Below are 15,706 nucleotides of genomic sequence, written 5' to 3'. Positions count from 1 at the left end.
TGAAGCAGCCAGATACACTCTGGTGAGGCTGTATATGTGTGTAATTTGGAAAGTCTGTGATTCATTCACAGGAAAGGCACAACCTAAATAAAAATCATACAAGCCAGCTCCTTCCTTCTGTACAGCAACAAAAAAAGGCAGAAGGGATGAAATTAGACCTCACTGAGTTTCCAGCCAGTCTTTTGAGGTCAGGGCGGAAGGATTGGGCCCCTGCCCTAGCAGGCAAGTCCAGCATGATCTGTGGGATTCCCCAGGAAACCTGCCCAGCTGCATCAGAGGGAGCAAGCTGAGAATCTTTACTGCCACTTCAGATGAGCAGTACCTCCTTGGTTTGCAGGGTGGGACCTCCTTTCCCAGCACTGCAATTAACAGATTATGGCTTGCTCACGGTAAACCTTGCAACAGCTTCTCCTTTAAGCATCCCATCACAAGCCTGGGAGCAGCAAACCTTACGGATTCAGGAGACAGAGAAAACTCTGCTGCACGTGTCCCCTTTTCTGTATGTTTGGATAATAGCTAGCTAGCTGTCGTGTGGTTTGTTTCTCCTCCCTGTATTGCTCTGTAGAGGCTGACTTAGCTTTATCTTCTACTATTTGCCATTTACCCCCAAATACAGGTCACATGGAAAGGACATCAAAACAAAGGTGTAAACTAGCAGACCAGCATCCTGGGCCCCAGCCAAGCGTACCTCTGTCACAATGTTCTCCGCTATAGTTAGGATCGCATTCGCAGTAGGGTTCCCCATGCTCGGAGATTTTACACTGCCCATGGTTGCATTTCAAAATCCTGCAGGGATTTGAGGAATTGTTCTTCTTGTCACAGTACATGCCGGTGTAGCCCTCCATGCACTTACAGGTGTAAGCCACATTGGCCACCATGCACTTGCCATGCAGACACCTGGAGAAAAACGAAGCATTTAGAGCTGGACTGTGTTCGACGTGAAAGTTCCCTTTCCCCAGGCACATTTCGTTTTGGCACTTCTGCCCATTATTTCCAGGATACTAACACTAAACCCAGCAGTTCAGTGTCAAATGCTCTGAAGAAACTGAGTTTTTGGTGAGTGCTGGATAATGTTCAGAGAATACATTTAGAATTTGCGATCCTAAGTGATCTCTTTGGAAAACATTAGGCTCCTCCCTGAGCATGGACCAACACTTGGCATCCACACAAGACAGCTCACATTTACAGCATCAGCACATGGAACTAAGTGCCAACAATCAAGCTGCACGCCCAGGCTTCCTTAGCAGAATTACTCTACAAATAATACCAGGTGATGAAAACTTGTGTGATAAATGAAGGTGTTTGTGGAAAAGTTATGCACAGACTTATTGACAGGCAGCTGTAGTTGGGTTCACTGGCTCGTGGCCTGCAGTGAGCTTTGGTATTTTCTGAGGAGTACCACAGGGAGTGGTGTTGATCCTTAGCAAGTTCTCTGACACTATCCCTACTGCTGGGACAGGGACAGGGTTGAAATAGACTGATGACAGGCAAGAAAGCAACACTGTCCAGCCAAGGAAAAACTGCTTAGGGATTATAAACCTTTGCTATATCAGGTCCTACCTGGCATAAACCCACGTCTTTCTCTTATTTTTATTCATTTTCTTTCTGGTACTTTAAAGTTGTTCCCTGCTTATGTTGAATCCTTGTAATTTTATTTTTAAGCTTTGAACTAAAACCCATAAATAATAAAAGCAGTTTCAGTCAGGTCAAGATATGCAAAATACTGTAAGAAAGGGAGTTACAGTCTAGATGAAGCAGTATTTTCTGCCCCACTAACTACAGCTGTGCTTGGTAACTCCTGTTATCATCAACTACCTGCTCTTTATGCTTTTCCTCGCTGAGATTCATCTGTGCGTGTTGAAGCAGACACCTGCCAGAAGGCCACCATAATCCCCTGGACACAAAGGGCCTGGCTTTAAGGAGGCAACTCCAAAAGTGAATTAATGAAAGGTGGGACAGTATGCCAGCATCAAAAATATGCTTAGCTACCTTCCTTAGCAAGCGGGCTGCGCTCAAGATTGCATCACCCTCCTTAGACTATGAGAGAAACAATCCCTCATCATGTAAACATCTGGAACTCCCTTATTTTTCTCTGTCCAACCATAACAGCTTCATGTTGAAGTTGGAAATTCAAGGAAACATTTGGGTCTCTGAGTGTTTCTTCACTTGGGTCTTCATACCTTTGGTCTGTAAACTCTCAGGTGCTTCTCAACACCTTCCAGCGTTCAGTACTTTGCAGAATTAGACCCAGAAGCAAGTTTAAAATGGTACCTCTGCCAAGTTAAATTTCTGCCCTTCAGAGAGTGATTATTCACTGTGTCAATTTACCTGTCAAAAGTATGTGCTTGTGGAAAGCCCCTTCCACAGACAGAAAAACCAAAGTAGCTTCTAAAACAAAAGTACTTCCATCTGCTCATGAAACAGCACCAAATTATGCAGACTGCTGGTCTGCGTTGGACTGTTTCCTTGTGTACTTGCCATCAGCAAGCTATTTATCCACTGTTTCTGATAGAGATGTGGTTATTGAGCCTTTGAACTGTGAGTGCTTTACACTCATGCTCCCTTCGCGTGCAACTTTATGCTATCCTTTAAACTTGCACTTTAAAGGGGTGTTTCGGAATGTAATATTTAAGTCATCTATTGGGGAAATTTAAAACTGTTCACATCGGTGTGCATAACGGTCTTCAGGGAGTCAGTTTGAATACTGGGTCCAATGCTGCTGTGGGCATATCCCTAAAATGCGTACGTCCTGCTCACAGGCAGCTCTGCTTTGCTCTGGGTAAGTGCAGGCACTCACCACCTCAGAGGTAAGCCATACCCGTTAACAGGAGTTTTCATATTTTAATGTGTAGAGTCACAGCTGAAAGTATGACCTGCAGTATCAACACCATAGCTCCTCCAGAACAAAGACCTCATTTGGAGAGCGAGCAACATCAGAACAAGGAGTGGAATTTGAGAGTTGCCATGGATGCTGACTCATGACTGTCAATAATTTTGTGTGGGAGCCCAGCACCTCCAAAAATAGTCAGATGTGGTTTTACAAGATGAAATGTGAAATATGCATTAGCTCTAAAGCTTCCACCCTCCCACCAGCATTCGTTTGAGCTTACTTGTGGTTAAGACATGGGTCTCCCATTTCCTGGTCACACAGGGGGCCCGTCCAGCCTGGGTGACATTCACAAATCACACTTGTTTTCTCCAGGGACCGGCAAATACCGTGCTTGCAGATGTTACAGGATTTGCAGCCAGGAAGGACTCCTAGTGACTGCTGTGGTAAATCCTTGAAATCCTGCAGCTCGTTATTGATGCGGACGTCGTGAATACATCCATGAAAACCGTTTGGTGTCTTATCTGCACCCTGGCGCAGTGAAGATAATCCAGTAGAGGTCGGGATCCCTTCAGATAAAACCAAAAAGGGAAGGTTTACTCACAGTTACAATGATAATACATAAATTATAATTGCTAATGTTTCTTTTGTCACAGCCCCTTATAATCTTTAAAGAATTAATTTACATAGGACCTTTGTGAGGCAGCACAGTCTCATTGTCCTCATTCTGGAAATGGAAAGAAACAAAAATAAAATCACTTGCTCAAGCTTACGTAAGAGGTATATGACAAAAATAACCCCACCAAAACCCAACCAGTGTTTTTTCTTTTTGGCTGATGACCATGTATTTTTGATGACCTCAGATGATGCTCCTCCTGTCTATAGTCTAATAGCAATTATCCTTCTGAGAGGTTTAAGAATATCTTTACTTGCCAGCAGGTAGCTACCACCTCTGGGATCCAGCAAGATAGTTAGGCGCTACTAGATCACAGTGTTAGGACAGGGAGTGGTAGCAGTGCACTCCATCAAAACCAATGCAGAAGAACTCTAGAGACAGGGAACAGCAGTTCAGGAGGCCAGGCCAAGTCTTTGTGGCGAGTACCTTCCACCTTGTTCAAGCGCTCGGAAGAGTTCATACGCTCAGATGGCCAGCAGATTCTTTTGGATGTTGTGTTATGCCCTCCCCACTGACATCTGCTTGGGCTGTACAGCTGGTAGCATAGGCAAGTGCTTCCATTTTCAGCTGTGTAAGGCCTCTGAATTTGCTATCCATAAGTAACTCCACCGTTAAAGATGGTCTTAAAACCAGCATCTTTGTTTAACGGTGCATTAGGAGGAAAGTTGCTAGACCAGGTGATGTAGTTGGAGAGATGGACAAAAATTGTGGGCACATGAAGGCTCAGGTCTATCTTAAAGCTTAGTGCAGGTTAGGAACAATTGCTCTGGGACGATTTAATCAATTACTCTAACTAAACAGTCTGCAGTGGAAGGGCAACTGGCATCCATGGGAATGCTATGTGCAGAGACACGGGATGTGCAGAACAGTGAAGGTTTAGAAAGAAGCAAGAAGAATTTTAATGGGCAATAAAAAAAGTCTCCTCTGAGCCCATGCCTTCTGGTATTCAATAGTCCTTCGTTCAGGTCTCAGGTTTGTCCTGTGAATGCTGTTTTGTAGGTACCTTTTGAGAATTAGTATTGATCCACAATGCTCATCCATTAACAACTTTTCCATGTGATTACTTCCCAAGCTCCCTGTGTATAAATTGCTGTGGGGTTGGTATCTTTTATGCTGTGCTAGAGGGAGAAATTGTGATGTCCTCACCAGCAGATTATCTTTGATGTGTAATGCTCTTTAATAGTCTGTGACATTCTTAATAGGAGCCAATTATAAAAGTTCAGCTCTGTACAAAGCAAGATTAGCCAGTTTTCTGATTTACAAGGGCAATATTCAGGGTTCTTTTAGAAAAGTGTTATCAAAGGGAATTATTTACAAAAGGCTTGACCAGCACCAAGTGAAGTTAAGAGTTTCTACTATTGGCTTCAATGATCTTGTTAGAAAAAGCTCAAAGACTTTCAAAGTCTATTATTGTTCTGCTGACTTTTGTATTTAGAATAGGCTGACTAAAAATTCAAGAACTCTGTGTCACTGAAAGGGACAGATTTCAACATTCAGTCCAGAACAGAGCTGAGGGCGGTTCTGGCAAAAACAAATCTGTTGGGTAGAGTACAGCCTTCATTCTGTCTCTCATATCCAGACACCTAATTAGCAGGATACTCATTATTCTGGGCATCTGTACCCCACACCACTTATCCCCTCCTTCTCCCCAAATTCACTACTGAATGTGAAAAAACTTCTTAACTGAAGTTTGGTCAATTTTAATATCTTTCTAATACTGAAGCTCTGGCTTCAGTTTCCAATAAGAAAACTATTAGCCAAGAAGTTCTAAGTCAGCTTGTGTGTTAATATGGTTTGGATGTTTTAATCTCTGTCCCAGACCCCATACCCCTCCCCCTCTCCCCCCCATTTTTAGCATTTCCAGCAGAAATACTGCTCATTTATGGTACATTTAAACCTACTGACTATTGATTTGCTTTTTTGCTGTGACTGTGACACTTCCATTGTATTCTTCAACCATGACATTTTGGTGCCAGCCAGTTCTGAAAGCTTTAGAAATTACAAACTGATTGTTCTTGCCGTGGCTGTGTAACAAACACAGAAGCAGCCTGTGCTGTGCTGAGGTTAGCTTCCTCACTCTGGCGTGCGCGGCAGTGCTGGCCGTGCAGTGGGGTGCTAGTGGGCTGAGGCGCACGAAGCAGAAGAGCAGAGGTGTGGTTTCCCGGCTCTCTGTTGAGCAAAGCAACCTCTGGCAGAGGGGGAAGGCAAACTGCTAGTCATTGCCCCCCCGGCCCTGAGAGTTCTCTCTGTAGGATGGAAGATGATTTGCTTCTGAGAACACATGTCAAAATCTCAAAGTCCAGCGCAACTCACTGTACCTCCAATGTAGAGGGGTGTATTGAGGCTGACAGAGGACTGTTTCTGGAGTTTTCCTAGACTCTTGGGAGTCCCCTTGTCCACCACCAGGTTCAGAGTTTGGTTCAGCATCATGAGTTCCACACTATGAAACTGCCCATCATTTACTGTTTCCACACTAAAAATAAAATTTAAAAAAAAAAGAGAATTAGAAGGTGATGTTAACAATGAACAGTCTCTGCTGCTGTGACATCCTATGTCCCGGTGTCACACCTTGTGAGGCACAGTTCCCATTCCATGCTCCTTTATGGTCACTGTGTTCTCAACATTTCCTCCAGCGTCAGCCTCCAAGGCACAAATTTAAACACTGCTGATGCCTGTGCAGGCAGTACCTACACATATATGACACTCGACAAGACAGCTAAGCAGGGTAGTGCTACTGTAGTTGTGTTTCCCAGGGCAGAAAAGCAAGGGCGTAGTTACATGATAGATTTGCTTTGGTGACAAAAATTTTAAATCCCCCATTCCGTGCTCTCTGCAGCTTGCAGCCCCTCTGTCACACTGCTTGATGCTTACGTTGCAAGCCAGATCACCGAAATGATTTCTTCTTGTATGGTTAGTTTAAACTCGAATTATTTCACAGGGCAGGGAGGGACTGCAGTTTGGGGTAAGAGACAGCAGGGGCCTCTGAAACCAGCATTTCCTCACAGCAGAAGTATCTTGTAGCTACATGCTGAGGCATGAGGACAGGCTGAGTTTCTCAAAGCCAGAGAATAAGTTCAGGAGTTTTTGGCTTACAAACGACTGGGGTACTTTGCTCGACACAATACAGTCCTACCTGAACGCAAGGAAAACTGACACATTGCTACTCCTCTTTGAGAAGCACTTACGTGTTGATTGAGGCTTGAGAATAAGGCAGCAGGAATTTTGGGGGTGGACAGGGAGCAGGTAGCTATCTGAGCAGTCAAGATATTAAATGCACCATGTATTTATTGCTCATGTGTTTTTAACACTGATTTTTCAAATGCATGAAGCCAGATAACTTAACAGCTCTTTGCTAGTCTGCACCACACACAATCTTCACCTTCAGCTCAGTCTCCCAAAAATAAAAAGGTGCAGTCATACAATTCAATTTGGATCACACCATCATTTTTTATTTTCAGGGCAGCTTCAGTTCTCAAGGCTTTATGCTGCATGTCGAAATTCTCTAAAATGGCCCAATACCTTCATGCACTCCTAAAAGCAAGGAGGGACAAGGGTGGGATTACCTGCTCTCGAGCAAAGAGGGTTTCAAATTAGGCTGGTAGTTATAGACGTGATGAGACCTTTCCACGGCTGTAGATGTAATTAAATGGTACAGCCTCTGTTCCACATGCATGCAAACACCTGTGCATAATGAGAATCTAATAGCAGTAGCGGTTACAGCTGAAATTAGACTGCGGGCTGTGTAAACTGCCCACATGCACAGTGTTGCCAACACATCTTAAGCTTGGCCTGCAAGCACTCTTTTCCAAATTCCTGCTGGCAGGATTGCTGGCTGGGTAGTGGTTCTGTTACGTACGGATAAAGACAGGAAACATCAACTGTGGGATTTAGGCATCTTGAGATACTGCTTAGCCAACAACCTGGATCTGCGATTGCTACACAAGTGGTAAATACCGTATTAAAATGTAAAAGGTTAGTTTTAAGAATGGGTTTCTGCTCATTCAAATGGCCCATAAGCTCAGCATCCTCTCTCAGCAAGTTACAAAGTCACAGGTCAGATTCCTTTCAGGTGTTTTGTAAAGCCACAATGTAGATGTCTGAGCTATTTAGCCAGGTTTTCTTTATCATCAGTGGAGAGGAAGAGGCACACTTAAGAAGTGACTCATCTCTAAGGATGAATCACCTTTTAGATGTGTCCACCTCTCAACCTGGATGACGTGCTGCCCATCTTTAGCAGCCAGTCCTGCATAACTGATGTGTAAGGCCCTTGTAGCATAGAAATTGGACCCCAACTTCAGACATAAATTACTTGACTTGGAAATTACCAGAATTCAGTTGTTCCTGGAAGAAGTTTCATTTTTATAGTGTTTTACAGTAGAGCTGACATAACCAATTATACATGAACAATGTCAGGCAGAAAGTCAGCACTGCAGGCGTTTCTGAGGATGTGCTTGTTTAAGAAGAGCACACCGCTGTTTCCAAACTGAGCTAACGTGCCTCTGCCGTGGTGCTGTCCCCACAGGTTTTGGGGATTGATCACGAACACATATGCCTTTAGAAGTTCATGTAAGATTACATGGACCTTAAAATGACAGCAGTATATGAGCACCTTTACTGCGTGGCTTTACATAAAGATGAGGTAAGTTAGTTCTGCCACAGAATGGCTCCTGGGAAAGCTCTGCTGGCTGAACCGCTCATTCTGGACCTGCATGAAAGTGGCTGGGTTCCAGTTTGTGCCCATCCTCAGGTTGGCGAGAGCACCCCGGGGAGCCAGGTCTCAAGAACCTGGAGCTGATGACACTGTTTGAAATGGTTTTAAGAAAAAAACCATAAAGGCTTGACATTGTCCAAAAATCCAGATCCAGCTGATCCAGTAGATGTTCTGGCTCAAAATACTGTTACGTCAGGGCCATTGCAAGGGCAGCGAGCGGCGTGTCTGGGGTAAGAGGCTGAGGGCTTACGCTACACTCACTGCTGAAGGTGATGCAGTATGTGCATCTCAGAAAAGCAAGCCTATCACCACGGTACCCGAGTCCGCTGTATTGGGGCCCACACCTCTAGCAGACTCCTTTACGGATTACCAAAAATAAGTTTGAAAACAGCTGGTTTAAACTTTCTGTTCAGATATTCTTGATTTCTGCTAAGTATCTGCCACATTACAAGAAACAGCTGTGTTACAGCAATGTGCCGTCTGGGTGATCCCTCTGTACTCCCTGCATATCTAGCTGTTGTGTTGCAATGCTTAATTTGTATGGGTAAAGTGCTTAGACTTCCAGCTGAAAGGTGCAAGATAAATAGAAATGCATATTTGTAATTGTTAGCGGGTGCAGAAGTGCCAATGAAAAGAAGAAGTATAGCCAAACCCCGTCGGCTCTGAGAGCTGAGTATTGAGGTGGGATGGATGGCTGTGTGACAGGGAACCCTTCCCTGGTGGGATCAATATCTGAAGCTCACACACAAAACTAAATCGTTATCTGAAGAAGGCCAAGCTATGACCATTTGTCAGAGGACAACATTATCGCATCTGGCAGGGCTGGCTCTTCCCTGGGCCAGGATTTCGCAGGCATTAATCACCTACTCCTCCACTGCGTGTGCTCCTTCCAGACAGCGCCTTGACTAGCAGGCAAAGTCAGTGTGTCCTGGCGATTGAAGCAGCCACCCCAGATGGTGCTCACACCTTTCAGCATACCCAGGGCTGGGTTTTTTTCTGGAAAGGGAGTGAGAGGTCCCTTATTGTAGGTATGTGTGGATGAGTAATCCTCAGTTCTAACTCTTTCACTTTTAAACTTGGAATTAAAATGCTCCATGCCTGGGCTTTGAGAAACAAAGTAATGTACAGTCATCACCCAACACTGCAGTTTTGTAAAAGCAGATAAAGTCAAAAGAGGGAAAGCACTCATTTTCTTTTACAGAAGACACAAACATATGATAGAAAAGCTGACTGTGGACAGCTGGGATGGCAGAAAATCCCTGGCCAGGAGGTACTTGTGTTAAAGTACTTATTGCTGCTGCTGACAGAAAGACGTTAAGATGCCTTTGGATACTGGGAGAGATGGAGACAGCACTGGGGGAGAAACCAGCAGTGAGAGAAATGCTCATGAACTCTCCTCAGAGCCTCTTACGCAGCCGGGCCTTTAGGAGACTCAGCAATCGTCTGAGACAGCTGGAGACAGTGGCTTGGCTGGAGATGAAGGGAAGCAAGCCACAGGCGCTGAGCAGCGCATCACAACGCAGCTCGCAGCACAAACTTGCTGCGCTCGGCTTTTTTTCAAGGGGCCTCTTCTTGACCCAGCTCTCTGCAAGGGTTTTATTAAAATCTTAATTGAATTCTTATTGGGGATCAGGTGGCCTTACCGAGCTCTTCCTTCTGAAACAGCCTGCGGTACGTAAATACCTGCCCCGGAGTCAGGGATTTACTGCGCTTCACCGGGGCCCTGCGCGGTGCCCCGGGCCGCGCCCCGCACCCGCGCCCCGCACCCTGTGCGCAGCGCTGCGGCGGGGACACCGGCCCGCCAGGCAGCGGCCCCGCACCGTGCGGGCGGGGCAGGGCGGGGCAGGGCAGCGCCGAGCCACGGCGGGGGCGGCGGGCGGGCAGCAGGGGGCGGTGCAGCACCGCCGAGCCCAGCGGGCCGGCCCGCAGCGGGCACGGATCCCTCCGCGCGGCCCCGCCCGGCTCCTCGCCCCGCGGGCACCCCGGCTGCGGGGCCGGCGGGCACCCCGGCTCCAGCGGGCACCCTGGCTCCAGCGGGCACCCTGGCTCTGGTCCTCGGCGGGCACCCTGGCTCTGGTCCTCGGCGGGCACCCTGGCCCCAGGCCCCGGCATACCGAGTGAGAGAACCCCGCGCGCCCATACAGCAGGTTGATTTTGGCTCGCTGCTCAGAATTTATTTACTGAAACAGATCTCGGCATGTCACACACCTGCCATCTGACCTGACCAACTCCTTCGTTTCCGCGAAGATTTTCATGCTTTGCGGTTAAATCAAGCCGTACGTCTGCCCAGAGCGGGCGGAGGGGCCGGCAGGAAGGAAGGGGCCGCAGGGCTGCTCGGCCTGAGCCAGCCGCTTGTCTCAGGGGCACCAACAAACCGCCGCCCCGCTCCGGAGATTTTTTCCAAGCTATTAAAAAAGGCAGTCATGAATTTTTAGCCAACTTCCAACTGCAGTGCTTTGGGCCACCACTACTGCGTACTACATAGTTTACAATATATTCTTATTGAAGAAAGGGAGGAATTGTTTGAAGTGTAAATATTGGGAGTGCAAGCAAGGATTTTCAGGAATTTACTAATTAAACTTGTGAAAAAGTAAGCAGTAAAAGGAATCAAAATCCCCTTCAGGACCCAGGAACGGCTGCTCGTCGCCTGCTGAGGGCCCATCTCACCAGACACTCGATGGCCGGTGCTCACAGCCCCCGCAGGACCCTCACTCCCGTCCGGTTACAGCCTGCGTGCTGGGGCACCAGCTCGGTCCCCTTCCGAGAGAAGGATCTCCCACCTCAAAGCACGCTTCCTGAGGGAGAGGCAGCAGGGCAGAGCCGGGTGCCATGGGTGGCGGGGGCACTGCTGCAGGCAGCGTCGCAGTGGCAGACCCATCGGCTGCTCCGAGCCCCTGGGCACTGGGCAGGGACAGCCACCAGCCCGCGGTACCCGGCCTCTGCCTCCCCGGCAAAGGGCATGCGCTTGCTGCTCCTCACCCAGCAGCACCCCTCGCCTTTCTCCTTTGCACTCATTTTTTCACAGCCCAGGTTACGTGCCTTGCATGATCATCACTCTCATCAAGGTTACCCTCACTGAGAGCTAGCTGGCCGTGGCGTCTCATCCCATTTAGCCAAGAAACCAAAGAGGAAAATAGTATGTGTGTGAGGAGAGCCCAGCTTCCAAAGCTCGTGACAAGGCCTGGGGTCCGGCACCTTCTGTTCCCCCTGTGCGCGGGTGGGAAGCTCAGAGCTGCCCTCACAGGGAAGGGAGGCAACTAGAGAGGGCTCTATAAAAGTCATTAAAATTTCATATTGCAGGGAGCTGGCCTCATCTGTCAGAGCAATTCCAGCAAGATGAGCCAACAGACCCATTGCACAGGGCACTGTGCACACACCATGGGCATGGCCTCCCCTGAGGGCTTAGACTCCAGAACACAAAGAAATGAAGGGAAAAGGATGTGTATTAAACATAAAACCCGAGGGAATATATAAAATAACTGATTTCCACTCTCATTTTTGATCTATTTCTCTTCTCCCTGCTGTATTTTCTTTCCCCACTACTCCAGCCCCAAGCACACACAGATGTTATAAACACTGACTCCCCTTGCTCTAATATCCATGAGAGATTTAGAGCTGAGCCACTATAAATATGCCAGTGAACAGAAATGCATTAAAGGATTAAAGCATTCAATTTGAACTTGTAAAATTTGGGCTTTGGGGTTAGTTTTTTTCACTGACATATAATATACCTTTGGTGTAGACAGCAGAGAACAGCAGGACAGATAACTCAAAAACCAAAATAGCTTTAAGTATCACAGCAAACCATGTCACTGAGGAAATGTATAACCATCAATTATGCAAATGAGGACATCAATTCATTAGCTACAGTCTCCAGACTTTCCTGACCTCTGTCTTAATGGGGACATGCCTCATTTGAAGCACAGAACAAAGCAAACACAAGGATGGTAAGCGACGGGGGAGTGAAGGCCATGGGGGATACTGAACTTGGATAATCTCTGAAAACATTCAAAGTAGAAGGGAATAAGTGGAAGTACATGTCCAAGAAAGCCTAAAGAGCTTACAAGACATGGGAAGAGCAGGCACCGGAGAAAAGGTACCAAAATCAAGAAACACAAGGTGAGACCTGCAGGGAACCGCACCAAGATGTTAGCAATTTGGGAGGGGTGAAACCCATTCTGTGCCAGGCTGACTTCAGGTATCAGTGCTAATGGTTTTTCACCTTTCCAAGTTACAGTTACCTCCTGCCCTTAGTTCCAGTTGTAATCAGTCCTTGGCCTAAAATAGATTTAAACTTCTCCATGGCAACAAAGGCAAAATCATAATTGGAGTAGTGTTTGTGCTACCTCTACAATAATACATCACTTCAAGCACTCTATCTTCAGAAGCCAAATAAAAACCACATGTTGAGAAAAAAAGTATGAAAAATGCTAATGAAACACAAGACTAGGGAAATAAGAGGTGAAAGAGATATTAAAACACTCAAGTTCACTTTCAGCTTAAAATATACTCTCCTTTGTTGTGTTCAATCCTGTTTTACATGACTCGAGCATTAGGTCTCCTAGGCTGAGAGCACTGACAGTAGGATTTTTTTCCTTGATACCTCCATTTTCATTTGCTTGGTTTTATACCTTTTCTCCTACTTACAACTCTGTAGACCACCCAAATAAACCATCTTTCTCTTCTTGGTGTTTACAGCCCTTAAACACTGGCAGCTGATTACCATATCTCCCTTAATGATCGTTTGGCCAGGCTATGCATATCTAATTTCCAGTCATAATTCAATTCCTGCAGCACCCCTGCCAACAGTGAAAGTTATTGTATTACAGACCTTCTAAAGGAAAAGCAAGAACCTTTTTTACACCACTACAACATGCAATTAACACAATGCTGACCTCTTTCCCTATATTATTCATAAAAGGGTCAGATTCACGGCCGGGGTAAACACCCCTTGTTTGCAGCAGATTCTCACAGTGCCCCTGACATGGGCAAGAGGTCTGACACCTCCCTCCGACCCCACTGTCCAGGAGTGAAGCTGCGCTGCTCTCCTGCAGTATCATCATGTCTCTGCAGAGCTGAATACTTCATTCTGCTGAGAACTTGTTAAATGCAAGCGTAATGGCAGTAAAACCAGCCTGAATGAACTCTTCAAGTCCAAGGCCTCTCCTGAGTGACGGATCACAGTGTTCCTGCCTCCCCATCTTACTCCACCAGAACAATTTTGCACATCACGGCACACAGTGTATTGCCGTGCAATGAGCTATTGCATCTCAGTGTCTTTACTGTAACATGCATCACATAAAATAAAAAAACCAGTAAATACAGAGTATAAAACCAATCACATATAGATTCTGCAATGCTGGCAGGACTCATTAAATCAGATAGCCTTAAAGAAAATGGCACTGCAAACAGCCCAGAGGAAGGCAGTTGCTGGCAGAGCAGCGAGTGCCATGTCCTGCCCAGCACAGGGGTGGTGCTGGTGTACGGCTGGGTGGCACACACCAGCACGTGCTGCAGCACAGCCCCCTGCCCCACCAGGGCTAGGAACAGAACAGGGTTCTGGAGTTCTCTTTTTAGCATGAGCATCAAACACTATTGAATGCAGCTCTGCCATTTAACTGGGTATCAAATCTCACGTTCTGATGAGGAAATCCATCAAGTGTCTTCACAGAGTCATTTCATCAGGGGGAATACTTTACACCATCTATCCCCTTTTCAGCTCTGGAAAATATGAAGGTATCTGCTATTTAGCAGCAGGGAGCACAGCCACTACAGAATGCAATTAAAAGGCTTCCAATTAGAATGACAGAGAATGATGGGTTGTATCTGAAACTGCAGGCTAAGCCCCAAGAAAAAAAAAAGAGCTGTGTCTATTTAGAAACCTGATACATGGCCAGGAAATGAAATTGTTTCCACCTCATTTGTGGCAACACACCTCCAGTTGTATGCCTCTTCTTCCACAAAAATAAACAAAATCCACTGCTCTGACAACCAGAATAGCAGCTGCCATACCCACCTTTTCCAGCAGTGCTGGGGCATGCTGGCGAACGCAGAGCTGTGGGTCACGTTTCTCTGCTGGGAAGAAGCAGTGAAATAATTGTGCACAGAACCATGCCGCACCTCTGTGATTGCCCTCGGTGCCAGCTCTGCATGCACTTCTAACAGAGGCTGTATCTATTGAATCCAGAGCCTGGCGCTTGGTATAAATGGGATATAAATCCATCACACATGGTACACATCTAAACTTTGTGTTAGTCATCATGTTTACAAGAAATTTACAGGCAGAAAAAACCCCCACTATGTTATATTAGCTTTGCCTTACAACATGCAAAACCCTCACAGTTCAAGACATGAGCCAGTCATTAGCACATAGGAAGTTTATAAAGTCATTTTGACTACGATTAGATTTATTGCAGCATTGTCTATTATGAGCATATTTCAACCTTCCTCTGGTGTAATCAGTATTAACCAACTCTGGCAATATACTGCTGGACCAATGACCTGAAAATACCATTTAAAATCCATCTGCACACCTTTCTTCCAGTTACTCGCTGGAAACAGAGTGCAGAACAAGAGTGTGTTTCCAACATACACCAAACTGATTGCTCAGAAGGTGGACTAACTTTAGCACTAATTTATGAGGGCTTGGGAGCTGCCAGGACCACTCCCATGGTTTCACTGATGCTCTCACTAGAAGAAACAGTAAGACCATGTTATGGACAGCCAAATGACTAAATCAGGTTATCTGCTGGGGTGGAAGAAATAGTTATTTCAGAATTACTTTTGGTTTGGCTGGGCATTTTTAAGGTTTGAACCGAACTGGCTAAATCTCAACGCAACTACTAAATTTAACAAACAGGTGAAAACCTTAATTTATAATGTCAGTTTCTTTTTTTCCAGCAGCAACTTTCTTTTGATGGTAGAGCTGTATTAGTCACAGTCAAATCACTGTAGAGAACAACTTTTAGTTTCACCATTAATTTTTACATAAACCCAAGACTACTTTGAACATGAAAACCAATAATATCTGCAAGGTGCTGAACTACTTCTAGAGCTCAGCAAACTTCTAAGCGCAAACATCTTCCTTCTTGATGCTCTTGAAAATCCTTAATGGTATTAACTGAATGGTTAGCACTTTCTACTGTAAAATGTTGTAACTGTGAAGGATTTGCTTTCTATCTTTAGGTGTAATCCTCTGACATGTCTGATACAGTCAGGAGAGAGAGGAGCTGCATGGGGCCAATATGTCGTGAAGTTAAGACTCTAAGTAGAGGCTGACCTCAGAGTATTTTAACACATTGATTTATTTTGTGTTCCCACCTGCTTTTGTTTAGTTATGCACTATCCCTATCTCATCACCTCTCATTTCTTCTTGGGATTAATGCTTGCATCTTGCTGACTTTATTACATTTTTATTATTATTCTGTGCTGAAAGAAATCAGCATTATAGTGTTATTGCACTAAAGTTCCATGTACATATGTGTCCTGCACT

At 45.8% G+C, this 15,706-nt stretch overlaps 1 protein-coding gene across 1 annotated transcript in view; it reads right to left on the bottom strand.

The window, feature by feature from the left end:
• Nucleotides 1-15,706, bottom strand: part of SLIT3 (slit guidance ligand 3) — a 531,529-nt gene that overhangs the window by 3,809 nt on the left and 512,014 nt on the right. The window contains exons 34-36 of the mRNA XM_027779712.2: nucleotides 5,822-5,976; nucleotides 3,111-3,396; nucleotides 689-897 (exon numbers count right to left, since the gene is read on the bottom strand). Of these exons, the coding sequence (XP_027635513.1) occupies nucleotides 689-897; nucleotides 3,111-3,396; nucleotides 5,822-5,976 (650 nt within the window). The remainder of the gene's footprint in view (nucleotides 1-688; nucleotides 898-3,110; nucleotides 3,397-5,821; nucleotides 5,977-15,706) is intronic.

The sequence above is a fragment of the Falco peregrinus genome, chromosome 8 (assembly GCF_023634155.1).
Source record: "Falco peregrinus isolate bFalPer1 chromosome 8, bFalPer1.pri, whole genome shotgun sequence".
NCBI classification, from domain to species: Eukaryota; Metazoa; Chordata; class Aves; order Falconiformes; family Falconidae; genus Falco; species Falco peregrinus.
This window is presented reverse-complemented; position numbering and strand designations above follow the sequence as displayed.